Source organism: Thalassophryne amazonica, chromosome 14 (assembly GCF_902500255.1).
Source record: "Thalassophryne amazonica chromosome 14, fThaAma1.1, whole genome shotgun sequence".
NCBI classification, from domain to species: domain Eukaryota; kingdom Metazoa; phylum Chordata; class Actinopteri; order Batrachoidiformes; family Batrachoididae; genus Thalassophryne; species Thalassophryne amazonica.
In genome coordinates, this window is record NC_047116.1 from 29,671,128 (window position 1) to 29,687,019 (window position 15,892).

Genomic DNA, 15,892 nt, shown 5'->3' on the forward strand with positions numbered 1-15,892 from the left:
TCCACGTATTTATGAAAAGGTTTCAACTGGATCAAACTGAAATTTGGTAGATCTGAGTAATTTAAGCCAAAAAACAAAAATCTGCTCTCTAACTTCAGTGGTTATTAAGACCTGAGTAATAGGCAAATTTTGTTATTTTTGGTTATTTTTGATAGTTCTCATGGTAACACTTCACCGGTCTTCCATTAGATTTACAACTGTAGGTTGTATAATAGCACTAAATACTGTGCAAATATAACTCTGTGTGCAATATCCATTGTGTGTACATTATCCATCAGGTGAATGTAAAATAGTAAGCACATACATACAAATACTGAGGTTTTACTGTATACTATGAATTAATATTTGTGTATAGTGCCTTTTTACTCTTTACATTTGTTCTTCTTTGTAGCAACAAGGGACATGCAATTTCGTTGTATCTAGTATACAATGACAATAAAGCCCTAATTGAATTTAAATGAAATAAACTGACAATAAAATTAAGACAGGACCATCAGTGGTTCCTGGGATATGGTTCCAAGGAAGCACCAAAGCATGCAATAGGCAGATTTCATTTGTTGATTTCGTCACATCAGGTTTTAGGGGAGTGGTGGTTGGGGAGCAGTAAGCGGGTCATCCAAAGAGGGTGCAGAAATACACAACTACAACGACAGAGGAGCTGAAACTCACTCAGATTGCTCATCCACGGTGGTCTTTCCTCCAGCTTCAGAGTGACGTCTGTGATCCTCAGGCTCATGGTTCCGACGCACCTGATGGCCTCTGTAAGCTGCACAAGTCAAAGTCAGAAATAAGAAGTAAAACAAGAAAAAAAAAACACTTTTCCAAGATACCAAACTTAACCCCTTAACGCCTGAATTTATATAAAAAATATTATTTATTTTATTTAAAAAAATGTTTTGTGTGTATTTTTGCCTTTAAGTAGATGGTAAATAATGTTGAGATTATTAATTTCACTTTTGCACAAAAAATAAATAGTAATTTTGGTATTTTGGTAATGACTTTATGTTATAATGTTATAATAATAATGGTATGTTGCAAATTTGGGACAACAGGCATACTGGTCAATTTGGTATGTTGCATATTTGAGTCAAATATTGTAGCATATATGTGACAATAGGCGTTAAGGGGTTAATTCCACATTTAGCCACAATTTGCAATGATTTTAGAAGGTTAGACTAAATACTGCGATTGCTGTTAGGAACAAAATCTGTGGAACACTTGTGTGTTCCGGTAGGAGAACGCTGTGTGATTATAGACGCATACTGCGCTCAGATGGTTTGGTAAATGGAACATGCTGAGCCACTCTATCAGCGGGCTTTGTGTTTTTCTTGTAAAAAAATTATATACACAGGAAAGGAAAGCTCAAGTGCATGCTTGAGCAATGGTCTTATTTTGCATGGTCTAATCTGATCGATGGTGAGCATGTCCCCCGGGCCCTGCTGAGATCTGAGAAGCCACCAGGCTCATACATTTGAAAGGCATCTGTTTATTTTCAGAATGCAAATGCAGCCCACCTCAAAGGCTATAAGCTGCAGAGAACACACAATGTGAATGTGCTGGAGTGTTCCGCCAGGGGCCTGAGGCCCCACTTATGTCAGGTCCAGGTTCCTCCCCTGAACCCCAGGGGCCACACACACACACACACACACACACTGCTGAAAAGATAAAGGCAGCAGTGACAGAGGGGCTTCGCTCACACCAAAACGCTGTTTGCCCATTCCACAGCGTTATTTACAAGCGCTTTAATGGAAGACATTTACACAAGGTGTGCAGACGACTGCGCTGCTCCGTGTGCCAGATGAGGGCCGCCCTTAGAAGAACCGGGAGGAAACAATGCCAGATCTCCTCCCCCTGCCCTCCTCTCTCCTGCCCTTTTTGGCACCCTCCCTTGTCCTCCTGTGAGAGTCTCAGAGGAGGAGGGGGTGACCCGGGAAGGTTAATGTGCCCACTTTGATCTTTGTCAAGGCACACTGAGTAAGAATTAATTTACATTTCAGATGAAAAGGTTGACAGTATAAAAAGGCATCTTGTTTCTGGTATTTGAGAGCTGTGTAATAGGCCAGGAATTTGAGAGAGGAAGTTGTGAGGAAACAGAAGGGATAAGCCGCTGTCTTGCTTTTACTGGGAAAGAGATGAAAGGAAGAAGAAGAAGAAGAAAAAAAGGATCTCAGTCTGCACTGTTCTTCTGAAACATGGGGACCAAATGCTGCCCAAACTTTCAAAAGCTTTTCTTTATGCATTATTAATTAATTATCGCTGTTTCGTGGGCGACTTGTTCAGATAAAAAATGTGTCTCACAAAGACGTTATGTATTTTTTCCTTTTCAAAAAGTATAAAAAAAGTGGCATGAACTGCCACCAGATATAAGAGAAAATCAGAATTACTGAGCTTTACAGATGAGCTTAGGAGGAACTTTAAAAGCAAACTAGGCAAACATTTCATTTGCCAAAGCAACTCCAGTGTGTATCTGCTTATGTACAGTAGTGTTCAGAATAATAGTAGTACTATGTGTCTAAAAAGATTAATCCAGGTTTTGAGTATATTTCTTATTGTTACATGGGAAACAAGGTACCAGTAGATTCAGTAGATTCTCCCAAATCCAACAAGACCAAGCATAAATGATATGCACACTCTTAAGGCTATGAAATTGGGCTATTAGTAAAAAAAAAGTACAAAAGGGAGTGTTCACAATAATAGTAGCATCTGCTGTTGACACTACAAACTCAAAACTATTACGTTCAAACTGCTTTTTTAGCAATCCTGTGAATCACTAAACTAGTATTTAGTTGTATAACCACAGTTTTTCATGATTTCTTCACGTCTGCGAGGCATTAATTTTGTTGGTTTGGAACCAAGATTTTGCTCGTTTACTAGTGTGCTTGGGTTCATTGTCTTGTTGAAACACCCATTTCAAGGGCATGTCCTCTTCAGCATAAGGCAACATGACCTCTTCAAGTATTCTGACATATCCAAACTGATCTATGATACCTGGTATGCGATATATAGGCCCAACACCATAGTAGGAGAAACATGCCCATATCATGATGCTTGCACCACCATGCTTCACTGTCTTCACTGTGAACTGTGGCTTGAATTCAGAGTTTGGGGGTCGTCTCACAAACTGTCTGTGGCCCTTGGACCCCCCCCCAAAAAAACCAATTTTACTCCCATCACTTCACAAAATATTCCTCCATTTCTCTTTAGGCTAGTTGATGTGTTCTTTGGCAAATTGTAACCTCTTCTGCACATGTCTTTTATTTAACAGAGGGACTTTGCGGGTGGGTTCTTGCAAATAAATTAGCTTCACACAGGCGTCTTCTAACTGTCACAGCACTTACAGGTAACTCCAGACTGTCTTTGATCATCCTGGAGCTGATCAGTGGGTGAGCCTTTGCCATTCTGGTTATTCTTCTATCCATTTTGATGGTTGTTTTCCATTTTCTTCCACGCGTCTCTGGTTTTTTTGTCCATTTTAAAGCATTGGAGATCATTGTAGATGAACAGCCTATAATTTTTTGCACCTGCATATAAGTTTTACCCTCTCCAATCAACTTTTTAATCAAACTACGCTGTTCGTCTGACCAATGTCTTGAATGTCCCATTTTCCTCAGGCTTTCAAAGAGAAAAGCATGTTCAACAGGTGCTGGCTTCATCCTTAAATGGGGACAACTGATTCACACCCGTTTGTTCCACAAAATTGACGAACTCAATGACTGAATGCCACACTACTGTTATTGTGAACACCCCCTTTTCTACTTTTTTGTACTAATAGCCCAATTTCATAGCCTTAAGAGTGTGTATATCATGAATGCTTGGTCTTGTTGGATTTGTGAGAATCTACTGAATCTACTGGTACCTTGTTTCCCATGTAACAATAAGAAATATACTCAAAACCTGGATTAATCCTTTTAGTCACATGGCACTGCTATTATTCTTAACACTACTGTATCTCCAGATGAAGCTGGAGAAGGAGAATGGGACACGATCATGACCACAATGCAGGCCGCCTCGATCCGGGAACGTCCTTGTTGAGAAGCAAATGTACAAACCGCTTCCATCACAATGCTGCCTGTCACATTATTCTCAACATACAATAACATTTCCCTTTTGCATGACATTACCACATGTTGAAAAAGATTTATATTTAAATATATTTTTAAAAAGAAGAGTTTTGCTGAAAAAAAATTTTTTTACTCAAAAAAATGCAGGGAGAGTCCATTTCACAGGGCTCAAAGGTCAAAACAGATGTTGCCAGTGATATTCAGAGGAAAAAAGATGGATAGAAAAATGGCCTCAAATTGTTACCGAAATGCATTGGGGGTGATTTTATTGGAGTCAAAGGTTAAAACAGGATTTTATTTATTTATTTATTGTAATTTTCATTAAAATATTTTTAATTGAAGCAAATAGAAAATCAGCTGTTCTGACAAATTTAAAGTGTAGTTTTGTTTTTTTTTGAGTATTTAAGACTAAAATTAAGCAACAGCTTGAAATTTATCCTTTCCTGGTGCGCAATTACTGAAGAGATAAATATTTTGATTATGAACTGCGGCGTCACTAAAAACCAAGAACTTGGAGAAGAAGGAGGAAGTGACACCAGCCCGAGAACCATTATCTTAATAGTCCCATTAATTTATGGATTTATGGCTACTGACAGCCCCGTTTTCACCGAGTGGTTCGGATCGGTGCTGCACGGTGTTATAGGTTCCAGAACGGTTAATTCTCGCCGGCAGAATCCTTTTGATTGGCAGGTAGAACACTTATATTGACAAGTGCGCACGCATGGTGTCTGCAGCTTCTCTATTCGACAAGGAGGCAAAACTGAGTGTTTTTACATAATTTTATTTTAATTTATTGTTTTGTGGATCATGGAATAATTTCATCGCGTGCAGACTGAGACGTTATGAGCAGATGAGGGGCTGCGAGTATTTCAACTTGTGGCGCAAAGCGGCCCAGTGGCGGAACAGTAGGAGGATCCGTTCACAGCAGAGACTTGATCGATCAGACGAAATTAACGGATTACACCTGTGCCAGTGCTGTAACTGGGCACCAAACTGCCAGTGTGACAAATGAACTTTTCTTCAGCCAGGACAAGGAATTAAATTCAGACGTCATTTTGTAAAGGTGGATAAGTTTTCATCAGACTGAACATGATCTCACTGAAACGGACAGATAAGACTATATTATTTACTCCTTGTGTGAATGGTTTTAATATTTAGTAATAATGAGTTATGCTACTAATGTACAGTTCACTAACTGTATTCAAGAAGGAAATAATATTTATTTTAAAAATAGCTGATATTTTCAGTCCCTTGTGTCATTTTTCAGATTTGAAATGTATGCACCTGTTTCTAAGGAAAAAACAGATAAAAAAAAATCCACCTTTCACTTTTTTCTGATGTCACAGAAAGTAAAACAATCAGTTTGTCAGTTTATCAGTTGATTACGACCAAAGAGCTTGCAAAAAAAAAGTTTATCACCTTCACCCGCATGCCGAAATCGCATGCATTATTTATTTATTTTTGTAGAATCACCATTCTGTGTCCTGAACTCTGCCAATATCATCACTGTTGTCAGACTGAAGGTCTTACTCCAAGATTTAGTCTCCCGCATTTTCATCTAAATAAGGCTCAAAACGATAAGGCTGTGTCCCCACAGCTTCTTCAGAAACACCTTCAGACTGGACTTAAAAAAAATCCACACTTGAAAAAAAAAAAGGTCTGAAAACAGCTCGAACTCTGCCACGTTTACAATTGATATGGGCTTGAATCACCATTTTCCGTTCTCTCGATGACATAGCAACAATATGGCCGCGGCTGAGGGCTGAAATAGAGCGCAGACTTCAGACAGCTTTTGTTATCCTTCACCCGGGCACTTGTCTGACTTTTATTGTTGAGGATTTTAAAAATATCAAACATTTCATTTTTAGTGGTTATTTGTGCACATTTTTTTGGTGTCCCCTACAATTTAACAGCAAGATGTGCTGCTGGCCTCTAAGGCATGAAAGCTGCACTGGACTGTACCAGGGTATGATGCCCCCCCTCCCCCACCCCCACTCCCCCACTGTCCTGTGCACGCAATGCACTACACATTCGTGGCTCGAGCACGTGCATGCCAATACATCATGACATTTGTTTGGAGGAAGAGCACTTTCCCACACACCATTATAATGAAGATATTTGGAGTTAATAATATTTTAAAATACATTCTAATAATAATTTAACAAAATAATAATTTAATAAAAATAATTTGAAATAGAAATAAATATTTTAACAGTCCTGGTTGATTAGTGTATCATTAAAGAAATGCAGGCAAAGCTTACTTAAAAACCTACAGCAACAAATCACGCCTCATTCATTTGCCATGCCAGCGCACCCCCCCCCCCCCCAACACACCCCCACAATCCCCCACTTTGGCAACCACCTTAGTATGATTTGGATGAGATTTGTCTTATATAGGGAGGTGAAGTAATAGGTTAAACAATATAACTATTCACCTGACTGTATGCGGACGGCGGCGGCGTCTCTCTCCTTTTGTATTTGCTTCAGGTGTTGCCGAGCAACATAACCCCTCCAGGCTGGAAAAAGAGAAGGCGAGCATGCATGTGTATATAGTACAGCATGTGCAAGAGAGAAAAATCTCCACTGCTGACCTACGTCTGTGAAACAAAATAGACTCCAAAAGATCCCACTTCAAAACACGGCTAAACCAGGTGGCAGAGGGACGGATCCCTTTGAACTCTCTGAGGTCTTATTGTCTCTGAAGCATCACTTCTAACCCTCACAGGTCAACCCGTGGGTATCAAACTCATCTCTCTTACGGCAACTCACTGACACATAACAGAGGTCAACACGACAGGTCAAATCTATATCCGTTTCATCATGAAGATAATGCATCAGAGAACGGTGTCTTTTTTTACTTTAAGTCAAACTGATCTCAGTTATACCAGCGTACCTGACTGAATGATGGTGGCCCCGCGATGTCTCTTCTCCTTCACTTTTCGGTAACGCCGCGCCCCGAGCCAACCTTTAGTGTAAGCCTGCATCAGCACCACCCGTGCGATCACCTCCCTCAGCAGCAGGTTCAGCTGCTCCACATGGTAGTACTTCAGAAACACCTGGTGGATGTGTTCAGCCTAAGTTAGTGCTCAGGTTCAAGCAAACACGTATTACACAGATTTTGTTTCATGTGCTGGATTTTTAACGCAAAACATTCAAGCCTTATCACGGCTAAGGTTATAAAAAAAAAGTGACCTTGTTCTTTGAGTAAAATACGTATTCACTTTACCTTTGTCTTCCCAAGCACCCAGTTGTCTAGTGTGGCTCGCTCCAGTATTGCAACAGCATTCGCTTTACTCGTCTCAGGCATTTGGTGCGCCCGAAATGCAAGGTAGTAATATCTAGAAGAAGGGAGGAAAATCTGGTCTGTGTAAGCCTGATCCCATCAGTTCTCAGAAGCTAAGCGGCGTGGGACCTGGTTAGTACTTGGATGGGAGACCTCTTTGGAACACCAGCGGCTGTGTGTGTTTCTCCAGGTAACACCGGAGTTGCGTCAGGAAGGGCATCTGGCGTAAAAGCTGTGCCAAATATCAATGCGGATCTGGTTGTATCCTCTGTGGCGACCCCGAACAAAAAATGGGAGTAGCCGAATGGACAACCATGTTAAAAGTACTATATATAAGGAACTATAATCCAGAGTATTTGGGAAATTTATGTTTGTATCTAGATTGGATCCCATCTCCGCTCAGTGCATGCTGGGATAGATCCCAGCTGCCGCTGTGATCCTTAAAAAGATGAATGAAAGACGATACCTGGAAGCACAGCAAAAACTAGAGTGTTAAATTTTCCAAACTCATCTGCCAAAATCATTGTTCGTGTTGTTTTGAATCATCTGTTGTTTCTGATGTCCATCCAAATATTATCTCTACAGTCTTGTTGAGGGCCATTTGCAGATTGCTGATACTTATTCCATTATACACTGAGAGAGAGCTGGAGCACTGGAGCCTTTGAGGGACGTCAGCCCAAATGCACTTTTACAGCATACTTACTAGAAGTTGGACCGACTATTTGATCAATAGACTTTACTGTTCTGCAGTGAAGCTTTAAGCATGACGTCAAGTAATCACTGATCGTGTGATTACACTGGTCAACATGATTTTTCTTGCATGGAGTTTTTGAATATAATTTGGGATATTTGGGGGCACTGAATTTCAATTAAATTTCAATTTATTTCCTTTATATAGCGCCAAATCACAACAGAGTTGCCTCAAGGCGCTTCACACAGGTATGGTCTAACCTTACCAACCCCCAGAGCAACAGTGGTAAGGAAAAACTCCCTCTGAGGAAGAAACCTCAAGCAGACCAGACTCAAAGGGGTGACCCTCTGCTTGGGCCATGCTACAAACATAAATTACATAAACAATTCACAGAACAATTTACGGGTGAATATACAAAAATTGCTGTTGGTGCACAGGACAGTAGGGTCACCAACACAAATACAACTCCCATCTCTGGATGGAGCTGCACCTTAAACAGAGAAAAAAAACAGAATCAGGCATCAGAAAGACAAAAAAATACTGTATAATTTGCCAGCATTAATCAACAAGAAAAACAGAAGAAATACTAAGGTGAATCCGAATCTGGTGTTAGTTTTTGCCAATCACATCATGTCTTTGAGATATGAAAACATATTTCTTGTGTGCTTAGTCTGCTCAAACTGATCTCTTTGAGCAGACGGGATGAGTTTGTCAGTGAAATCACCTGCTGGAGTCAGTGGCTGCAAAGAAAACCTGCACCTTTTTGGCCCTTTTTCGAATGACACCACTGAAGTAGAGCCCCCAGAGCAATAGCTTATCCCGTCGCTACCACCTACAAACCTTGACAGCTGCACTAACGTGTAGTTTAGTAATTATTTTTCAATACATACAGTATTTACACTTTACTTATAAACATTACTTTATATATATATATATAACTTTATATATATTACTTTATATATATATATATCTGCCCTCTACTCCACCCTCTACTGGTGGTTGGCTCTCACTGCGGTATTGTATCACTTCCTGTTCCGGAGCACAGCGGTGTTTTGCTGTATCTGTTAGCTGTTTAATCCGCGCAGATAGCTTGATCTAGATAACGATTTGTTTCACAGTGTAATCTTCACGTGCCTTAACTAAAGCACTCCCTCTGCTGAATCACCTCTAAATTATTTACGTGGTGTGTCCATAAAGTAACGGTCCTTTTTATTTTTTTTAAAAACTATATGGATTTCATTCATATGTTTTTACGTCAGACATGCTTGAACCCTTGTGCGCATGCGTGAGTTTTTCCACGCCTGTTGGTGACATCATTCGAGACATGCCTATCTCGGCTTTCAGTGCTTACCAGTCGAGTGAGTATAAGAGAACTTGTGGAGAGCTGGACATGTCCAAACTTGTCCTCTAACACTCCAAAACAGAGGTGTTCCTTTGTCTCACTTCATCAGCGAATCGGTCGTGACGCGCGAAGCCTCCGCACGGCTTTCCCTGACAAAATCTCTTGTTAAAAGTGAAATCTGCCAGAAAATGGCTGATGTCCAGCTCTTGTGATAACCAGAGAAAGAGCACATGACGGTCTCGTATCCACAGAGCCATCAGCTTAGAAATGATCCAGTGGTTTGTGCCGTGACATCGCAGCTCGGAGCGCAGCGCACCGACCGTCCTTAAAGGGGTCCTTAAAGCTGTAGTTAAAGTCCTTATTCTCTGTGAAACCCGTAACATTTTCACCAAAAGCCAGATAACTTTTTCGAATGGTTTCCAGGTGCCACTCTCTAACAGCTTCTGAAAAAATTCTGATGGAAAAAAAGTCCTTTTCATTCCGCCATTTCCAGACAATGAAAATCTGATGAGGGGGCGGGACCACTCCTTCCACAAGGCGTGCTCACAGGCGAATGACGTCACCGACAGGCGTGGAAAAACTCACGCATGCGCACGAGGGTTCAAGCATGTCTGACGTAAAAACATATGAATGAAATCCATATAGTTTAAAAAAAAATAATAAGAAGGACCGTTACTTTATGGACACACCACGTACACATTATTCACTTTGTGTGTTTTTAGGAATCCGCTAGCTTAGCGCAGCTACTAGCTCTTAGCCGGTTTAGCATGGCGGCTTCTCCTGTCTCTCCTGCACTTTTCTGCTCTGGGTGTAAAATGTTTAGTTATTCCTCGGCCTCCTTTAGCAGTAATGGTACTTGTAATAAGTGTAGCTTATTCGTAGCTTTGGAGGTCAGGCTGGGCGAATTGGAGACTCGGCTCCGCACCGTGGAAAATTCTACAGCTAGCCAGGCCCCTGTAGTCGGTGCGGACCAAGGTAGCTTAGCCACCGTTAGTTCCCTTCCAGCAGATCCCGAGCAGCCGGGAAAGCAGGCCGACTGGGTGACTGTGAGGAAGAAGCGTAGCCCTAAACAGAAGCCCCGTGTACACCGCCAACCTGTTCACATTTCTAACTATTTTTCTCCACTCGGCGACACACCCGCCTAGGATCAAACTCTGGTTATTGGCGACTCTGTTTTGAGAAATGTGAAGATAGCGACACCAGCAACCATAGTCAATTGTCTTCCGGGGGCCAGAGCAGGCGACATTGAAGGAAATTTGAAACTGCTGGCTAAGGCTAAGCGTAAATTTGGTAAGATTGTAATTCACGTCGGCAGTAATGACACTCGGTTACGCCAATCGGAGGTCACTAAAATTAACATTGAATCGGTGTGTAACTTTGCAAAAACAATGTCAGACTCTGTAGTTTTCTCTGGGCCCCTCCCCAATCGGACCGGGAGTGACATGTTTAGCCGCATGTTCTCCCTGAATTGCTGGCTGTCTGAGTGGTGTCCAAAAAATGAGGTGGGCTTCATAGATAATTGGCAAAGCTTCTGGGCAAAACCTGGTCTTGTTAGGAGAGACGGCATCCATCCCACTTTGGATGGAGCAGCTCTCATTTCTAGAAATCTGGCCAATTTTCTTAAATCCTCCAAACCGTGACTATCCAGGGTTGGGACCAGGAAGCAGAGTTGTAGTCTTACACACCTCTCTGCAGCTTCTCTCCCCCTGCCATCCCCTCATTACCCCATCCCCGTAGAGACGGTGCCTGCTCCCAGACCACCAATAACCAGCAAAAATCTATTTAAGCATAAAAATTCAATAAGAAAAAATAATATAGCACCTTCAACTGCACCACAGACTAAAACAGTTAAATGTGGTCTATTAAACATTAGGTCTCTCTCTTCTAAGTCCCTGTTAGTAAATGATATAATAATTGATCAACATATTGATTTATTCTGCCTTACAGAAACCTGGTTACAGCAGGATGAATATGTTAGTTTAAATGAGTCAACACCCCCGAGTCACACTAACTGCCAGAACGCTCATAGCACGGGCCAAGGCGGAGGATTAGCAGCAATCTTCCATTCCAGCTTATTAATTAATCCAAAACCCAGACAGAGCTTTAATTCATTTGAAAGCTTCACTCTTAGTCTTGTCCATCCAAATTGGAAGTCCCAAAAACCAGTTTTATTTGTTGTTATCTATCGTCCACCTGGTCGTTATTGTGAGTTTCTCTGTGAATTTTCAGACCTTTTGTCTGACTTAGTGCTTAGCTCAGATAAGATAATTATAGTGGGCGATTTTACCATCCACACAGATGCTGAGAATGACAGCCTCAACACTGCATTTAATCTATTATTAGACTCAGTTGGCTTTGCTCAAAATGTAAATGAGTCCACCCACCACTTTAATCATATCTTAGATCTTGTTCTGACTTATGGTATGGAAATTGAAGACTTAACAGTATTCCCTGAAAACTCCCTTCTGTCTGATCATTTCTTAATAACATTTACATTTACTCTGATGGACTACCCAGCAGTGGGGAATAAGTTTCATTACACTAGAAGTCTTTCAGTCTTTCAGCTGTAACTAGGTTTAAGGATATGATTCCTTCTTTATGTTCTCTAATGCCATATACCAACACAGTGCAGAGTAGCTACCTAAACTCTGTGAGTGAGATAGAGTATCTCATCAATAGTTTTACATCCTCATTGAAGACAACTTTGGATGCTGTAGCTCCTCTGAAAAAGAGAGCCTTAAATCAGAAGTGCCTGACTCCGTGGTATAACTCACAAACTCGCAGCTTAAAGCAGATAACCCGTAAGTTGGAGAGGAAATGGCATCTCACTAATTTAGAAGATCTTCACTTAGCCTGGAAAAAGAGTCTGTTGCTCTATAAAAAAGCCCTCCGCAAAGCTAGGACATCTTACTACTCATCACTAATTGAAGAAAATAAGAACAACCCCAGGTTTCTTTTCAGCACTGTAGCCAGGCTGACAAAGAGTCAGAGCTCTATTGAACCGAGTATTCCTTTAACTTTAACTAGTAATGACTTCATGACTTTCTTTGCTAATAAAATTCTAACTATTAGAGAAAAAATTACTCATAACCATCCCAAAGACATATCGTTATCTTTGGCTGCATTCAGTGATGCTGGTATTTGGTTAGACTCTTTGTCTCTGCTTGTTCATTAGTTATTTTCATTAGTTACATCCTCCAAACCATCAACATGTCTATTAGACCCCATTCCTACCAGGCTGCTCAAGGAAGCCCTACCATTAATTAATGCTTCGATCTTAAATATGATCAATCTATCTTTATTAGTTGGCTATGTACCACAGGCTTTTAAGGTGGCAGTAATTAAACCAATACTTAAAAAGCCATCACTTGACCCAGCTATCTTAGCTAATTATAGGCCAATCTCCAACCTTCCTTTTCTCTCAAAAATTCTTGAAAGGGTAGTTGTTAAACAGCTAACTGATCATCTGCAGAGGAATGGTCTATTTGAAGAGTTTCAGTCAGGTTTTAGAATCCATCATAGTACAGAAACAGCATTAGTGAAGGTTAGAAATGATCTTCTTATGGCCTCAGACAGTGGACTCATCTCTGTGCTTGTTCTGTTAGACCTCAGTGCTACTTTTGATACTGTTGACCATAACATTTTATTACAGAGATTAGAGCATGCCATAGGTATTAAAGGCACTGCGCTGCAGTGGTTTGAATCATATTTATCTAATAGATTACAATTTATTCATGTAAATGGGGAGTCTTTTTCACAGACTAAGGTTAATTATGGAGTTCCACAAGGTTCTGTGCTAGGACCAATTTTATTCACTTTATACATGTTTCCCTTAGGCAGTTTTATTAGACAGCATTGCTTAAATTTTCATTGTTACGCAGATGATACCCAGCTTTATCTATCCATGAAGCCAGAGGACACACACCAATTAGCTAAACTGCAGGATTGTCTTACAGACATAAAGACATGGATGACCTCTAATTTCCTGCTTTTAAACTCAGATAAAACTGAAGTTATTGTACTTGGCCTCACAAATCTTAGAAACATGGTGTCTAACCAGATCCTTACTCTGGATGGCATTACCCTGACCTCTAGTAATACTGTGAGAAATCTTGGAGTCATTTTTGATCAGGATATGTCCTTCAATGCGCATATTAAACAAATATGTAGGACTGCTTTTTTGCATTTGCGCAATATCTCTAAAATTAGAAAGGTCTTGTCTCAGAGTGATGGTGAAAAACTAATTCATGCATTTATTTCCTCTAGGCTGGACTATTGTAATTCATTATTATCAGGTTGTCCTAAAAGTTCCCTGAAAAGCCTTCAGTTACCCTGACCTTTAGTAATACTGTGAGAAATCTTGGAGTCATTTTTGATAAGTCGGTTACGACGACGAACTGGAGTCAGGTCGAGACCCTGATGAGGACGACAAGCATGCAGATGAGCTTCCCTGAGACGGTTTCTGACAGTTTGTGCAGAAATTCTTTGATTATGCAAACCGATTGTTTCAGCAGCTGTCCGAGTGGCTGGTCTCAGACGATCTTGGAGGTGAACGTGCTGGATGTGGAGGTCCTGGGCTGGTGTGGTTACACGTGGTCTGCGGTTGTGAGGTTGGTTGGATGTACTGCCAACTTCTCTGAAACGCCTTTGGAGACGGCTTATGGTAGAGAAATGGACATTCAATACACAAGCAACAGCTCTGGTTGACATTCCTGCTGTCAGCATGCCAATTGCACGCTCCCTCAAATCTTGCGACATCTGTGGCATTGTGCTGTGTGATAAAACTGCACCTTTCAGAGTGGCCTTTTATTGTGGGCAGTCTAAGGCACACCTGTGCACTAATCATGGTGTCTAATCAGCATCTTGTTATGGCACACCTGTGAGGTGGGATGGATTATCTCAGCAAAGGAGAAGTGCTCTGTTGGGAAAGTGTAGTGACACGGACCCACAACAGGGGGCGTAAATGAACGGACAATGGAAGGAGTCAAATTATAACACTTTACTGTTGTGAATGTCACAACCAAACACAGCAGATTCAGAATGTGCAACAGTCAATTAAGAAAGGTGTCGTGTGGGCAGGCTCGACGATAGGAGACGCCCGTCTGGAAACGAACCGGAACCACACGATTTCCACCGCCACCTGAACCCGAGGAATACTGGAGCCGCCAAGTCCCGGAGTCCCCAGGTGGCCACCTTCCCGGCGTGTCGGATCTGGTACTGCTGGCAGAAAGCAAAAGACAGTCAAAGGGTGGGTGTGTGAACACCCAGTAACAATGGTGGGAATGCCACCTCCACCTCTCACTCAACACGTTGCAGCGGTCTCAGATGAAAAGGAGCGCCGTCTTGCACAGCCTCCGCAAAAACGACCGGTTCTCCTGCAAACACTCACAATAACAGATTTATAAATCTCACAAAAAGGGCTGAGGATATTACCTCCAGATGAAGATGATATCTCGGCAGTTTGGTGGAGGTGTCTTCCTGCTTTTATACCAGATGTGTTGATTAGTGACAGCTGTCACGGATGATGGGTGACAGCTGTCACCACGGCTTGTTCCTGAGGCAGCAGCGCCCTCTCGTGCCTGAAGCCCGCACTTCAGGCAGGGCGCCTTCTGGTGGTGGGCCAGCAGTACCTCCTCTTCAGCGGCCCACACAACAGTGCTCACTATCACAGATTTAGACTGGTTTGTGAACAATATTTGAGGGAAATGGTGATATTGTGTATGTGGAAAAGGTTTTACATCTTTGAGTTCATCTCATACAAAATGGGAGAAAAACCAAAAGTGTTGCGTTTATATTTTTGTTGAGTGTATATAATTGTACATATGGAGCCTGAAACTGTCCTTTTGTTTTTTTACTTTTAATTTACCAACCATGTTTTGAAAATAAATAAATAAAAATCACACAATATCTTGGGATTGTTTGGGCCATGAAACGGCACAGCCTACTCGTGCCACTAAGATGCATGCAGTTAATGAATACAGCCTTCAAAGGATGCTGTCCCTGAATTGAGATACAGCCTATGATTGAGACAAGTGCCTTATGAATTCTCCTTCCTGTTGCTCCATGCATGTGGCGCATTAGGAGTAACACAAACAAGATAGACTATCACAGCCAGGAATAAATTAAACAGCATCACGAGACGGCCCGCAGGACGCGGAACATCATTATGATCAGGATGTGTCCACGCAGACATGAGTTTAGGTGTATCCACAAAAGTTTTGTATTGTATTGGCTTTCCATCCACACGGAACCGGCATTTTCAGAGCCTGAAGATAGTACTTTTTGAATACGGGTCCCAGAGTGTCACCTTTGCCTTTTCATGTGTACAATCAGCATGCAACTTTTGTAAAATTATGGTGTCCCAGCCCCACCTCTCGAACCTCCAGCCGCAAGACGTCTTCTCTTTCTCTGTTGGGTGTCTCGGATACTGTGCCTGAAATGCGCCTGTTATAATTGGCATATTTCAATCAATCAATCAATCAATTTTTTTTTTATATAGCGCCAAATCACAACAA

The 15,892-nt window shown here is 41.4% G+C and overlaps 1 protein-coding gene across 1 annotated transcript in view; it reads right to left on the bottom strand.

Annotated features, from left to right (window-relative positions):
* Positions 1–15,892, bottom strand: part of myo3b (myosin IIIB) — a 184,790-nt gene that overhangs the window by 56,072 nt on the left and 112,826 nt on the right. Inside the window, 4 exon segments of the mRNA XM_034186754.1 lie at positions 670–766; positions 6,497–6,577; positions 6,955–7,117; positions 7,288–7,399. Coding sequence (XP_034042645.1) covers positions 670–766; positions 6,497–6,577; positions 6,955–7,117; positions 7,288–7,399 — 453 coding nt within the window.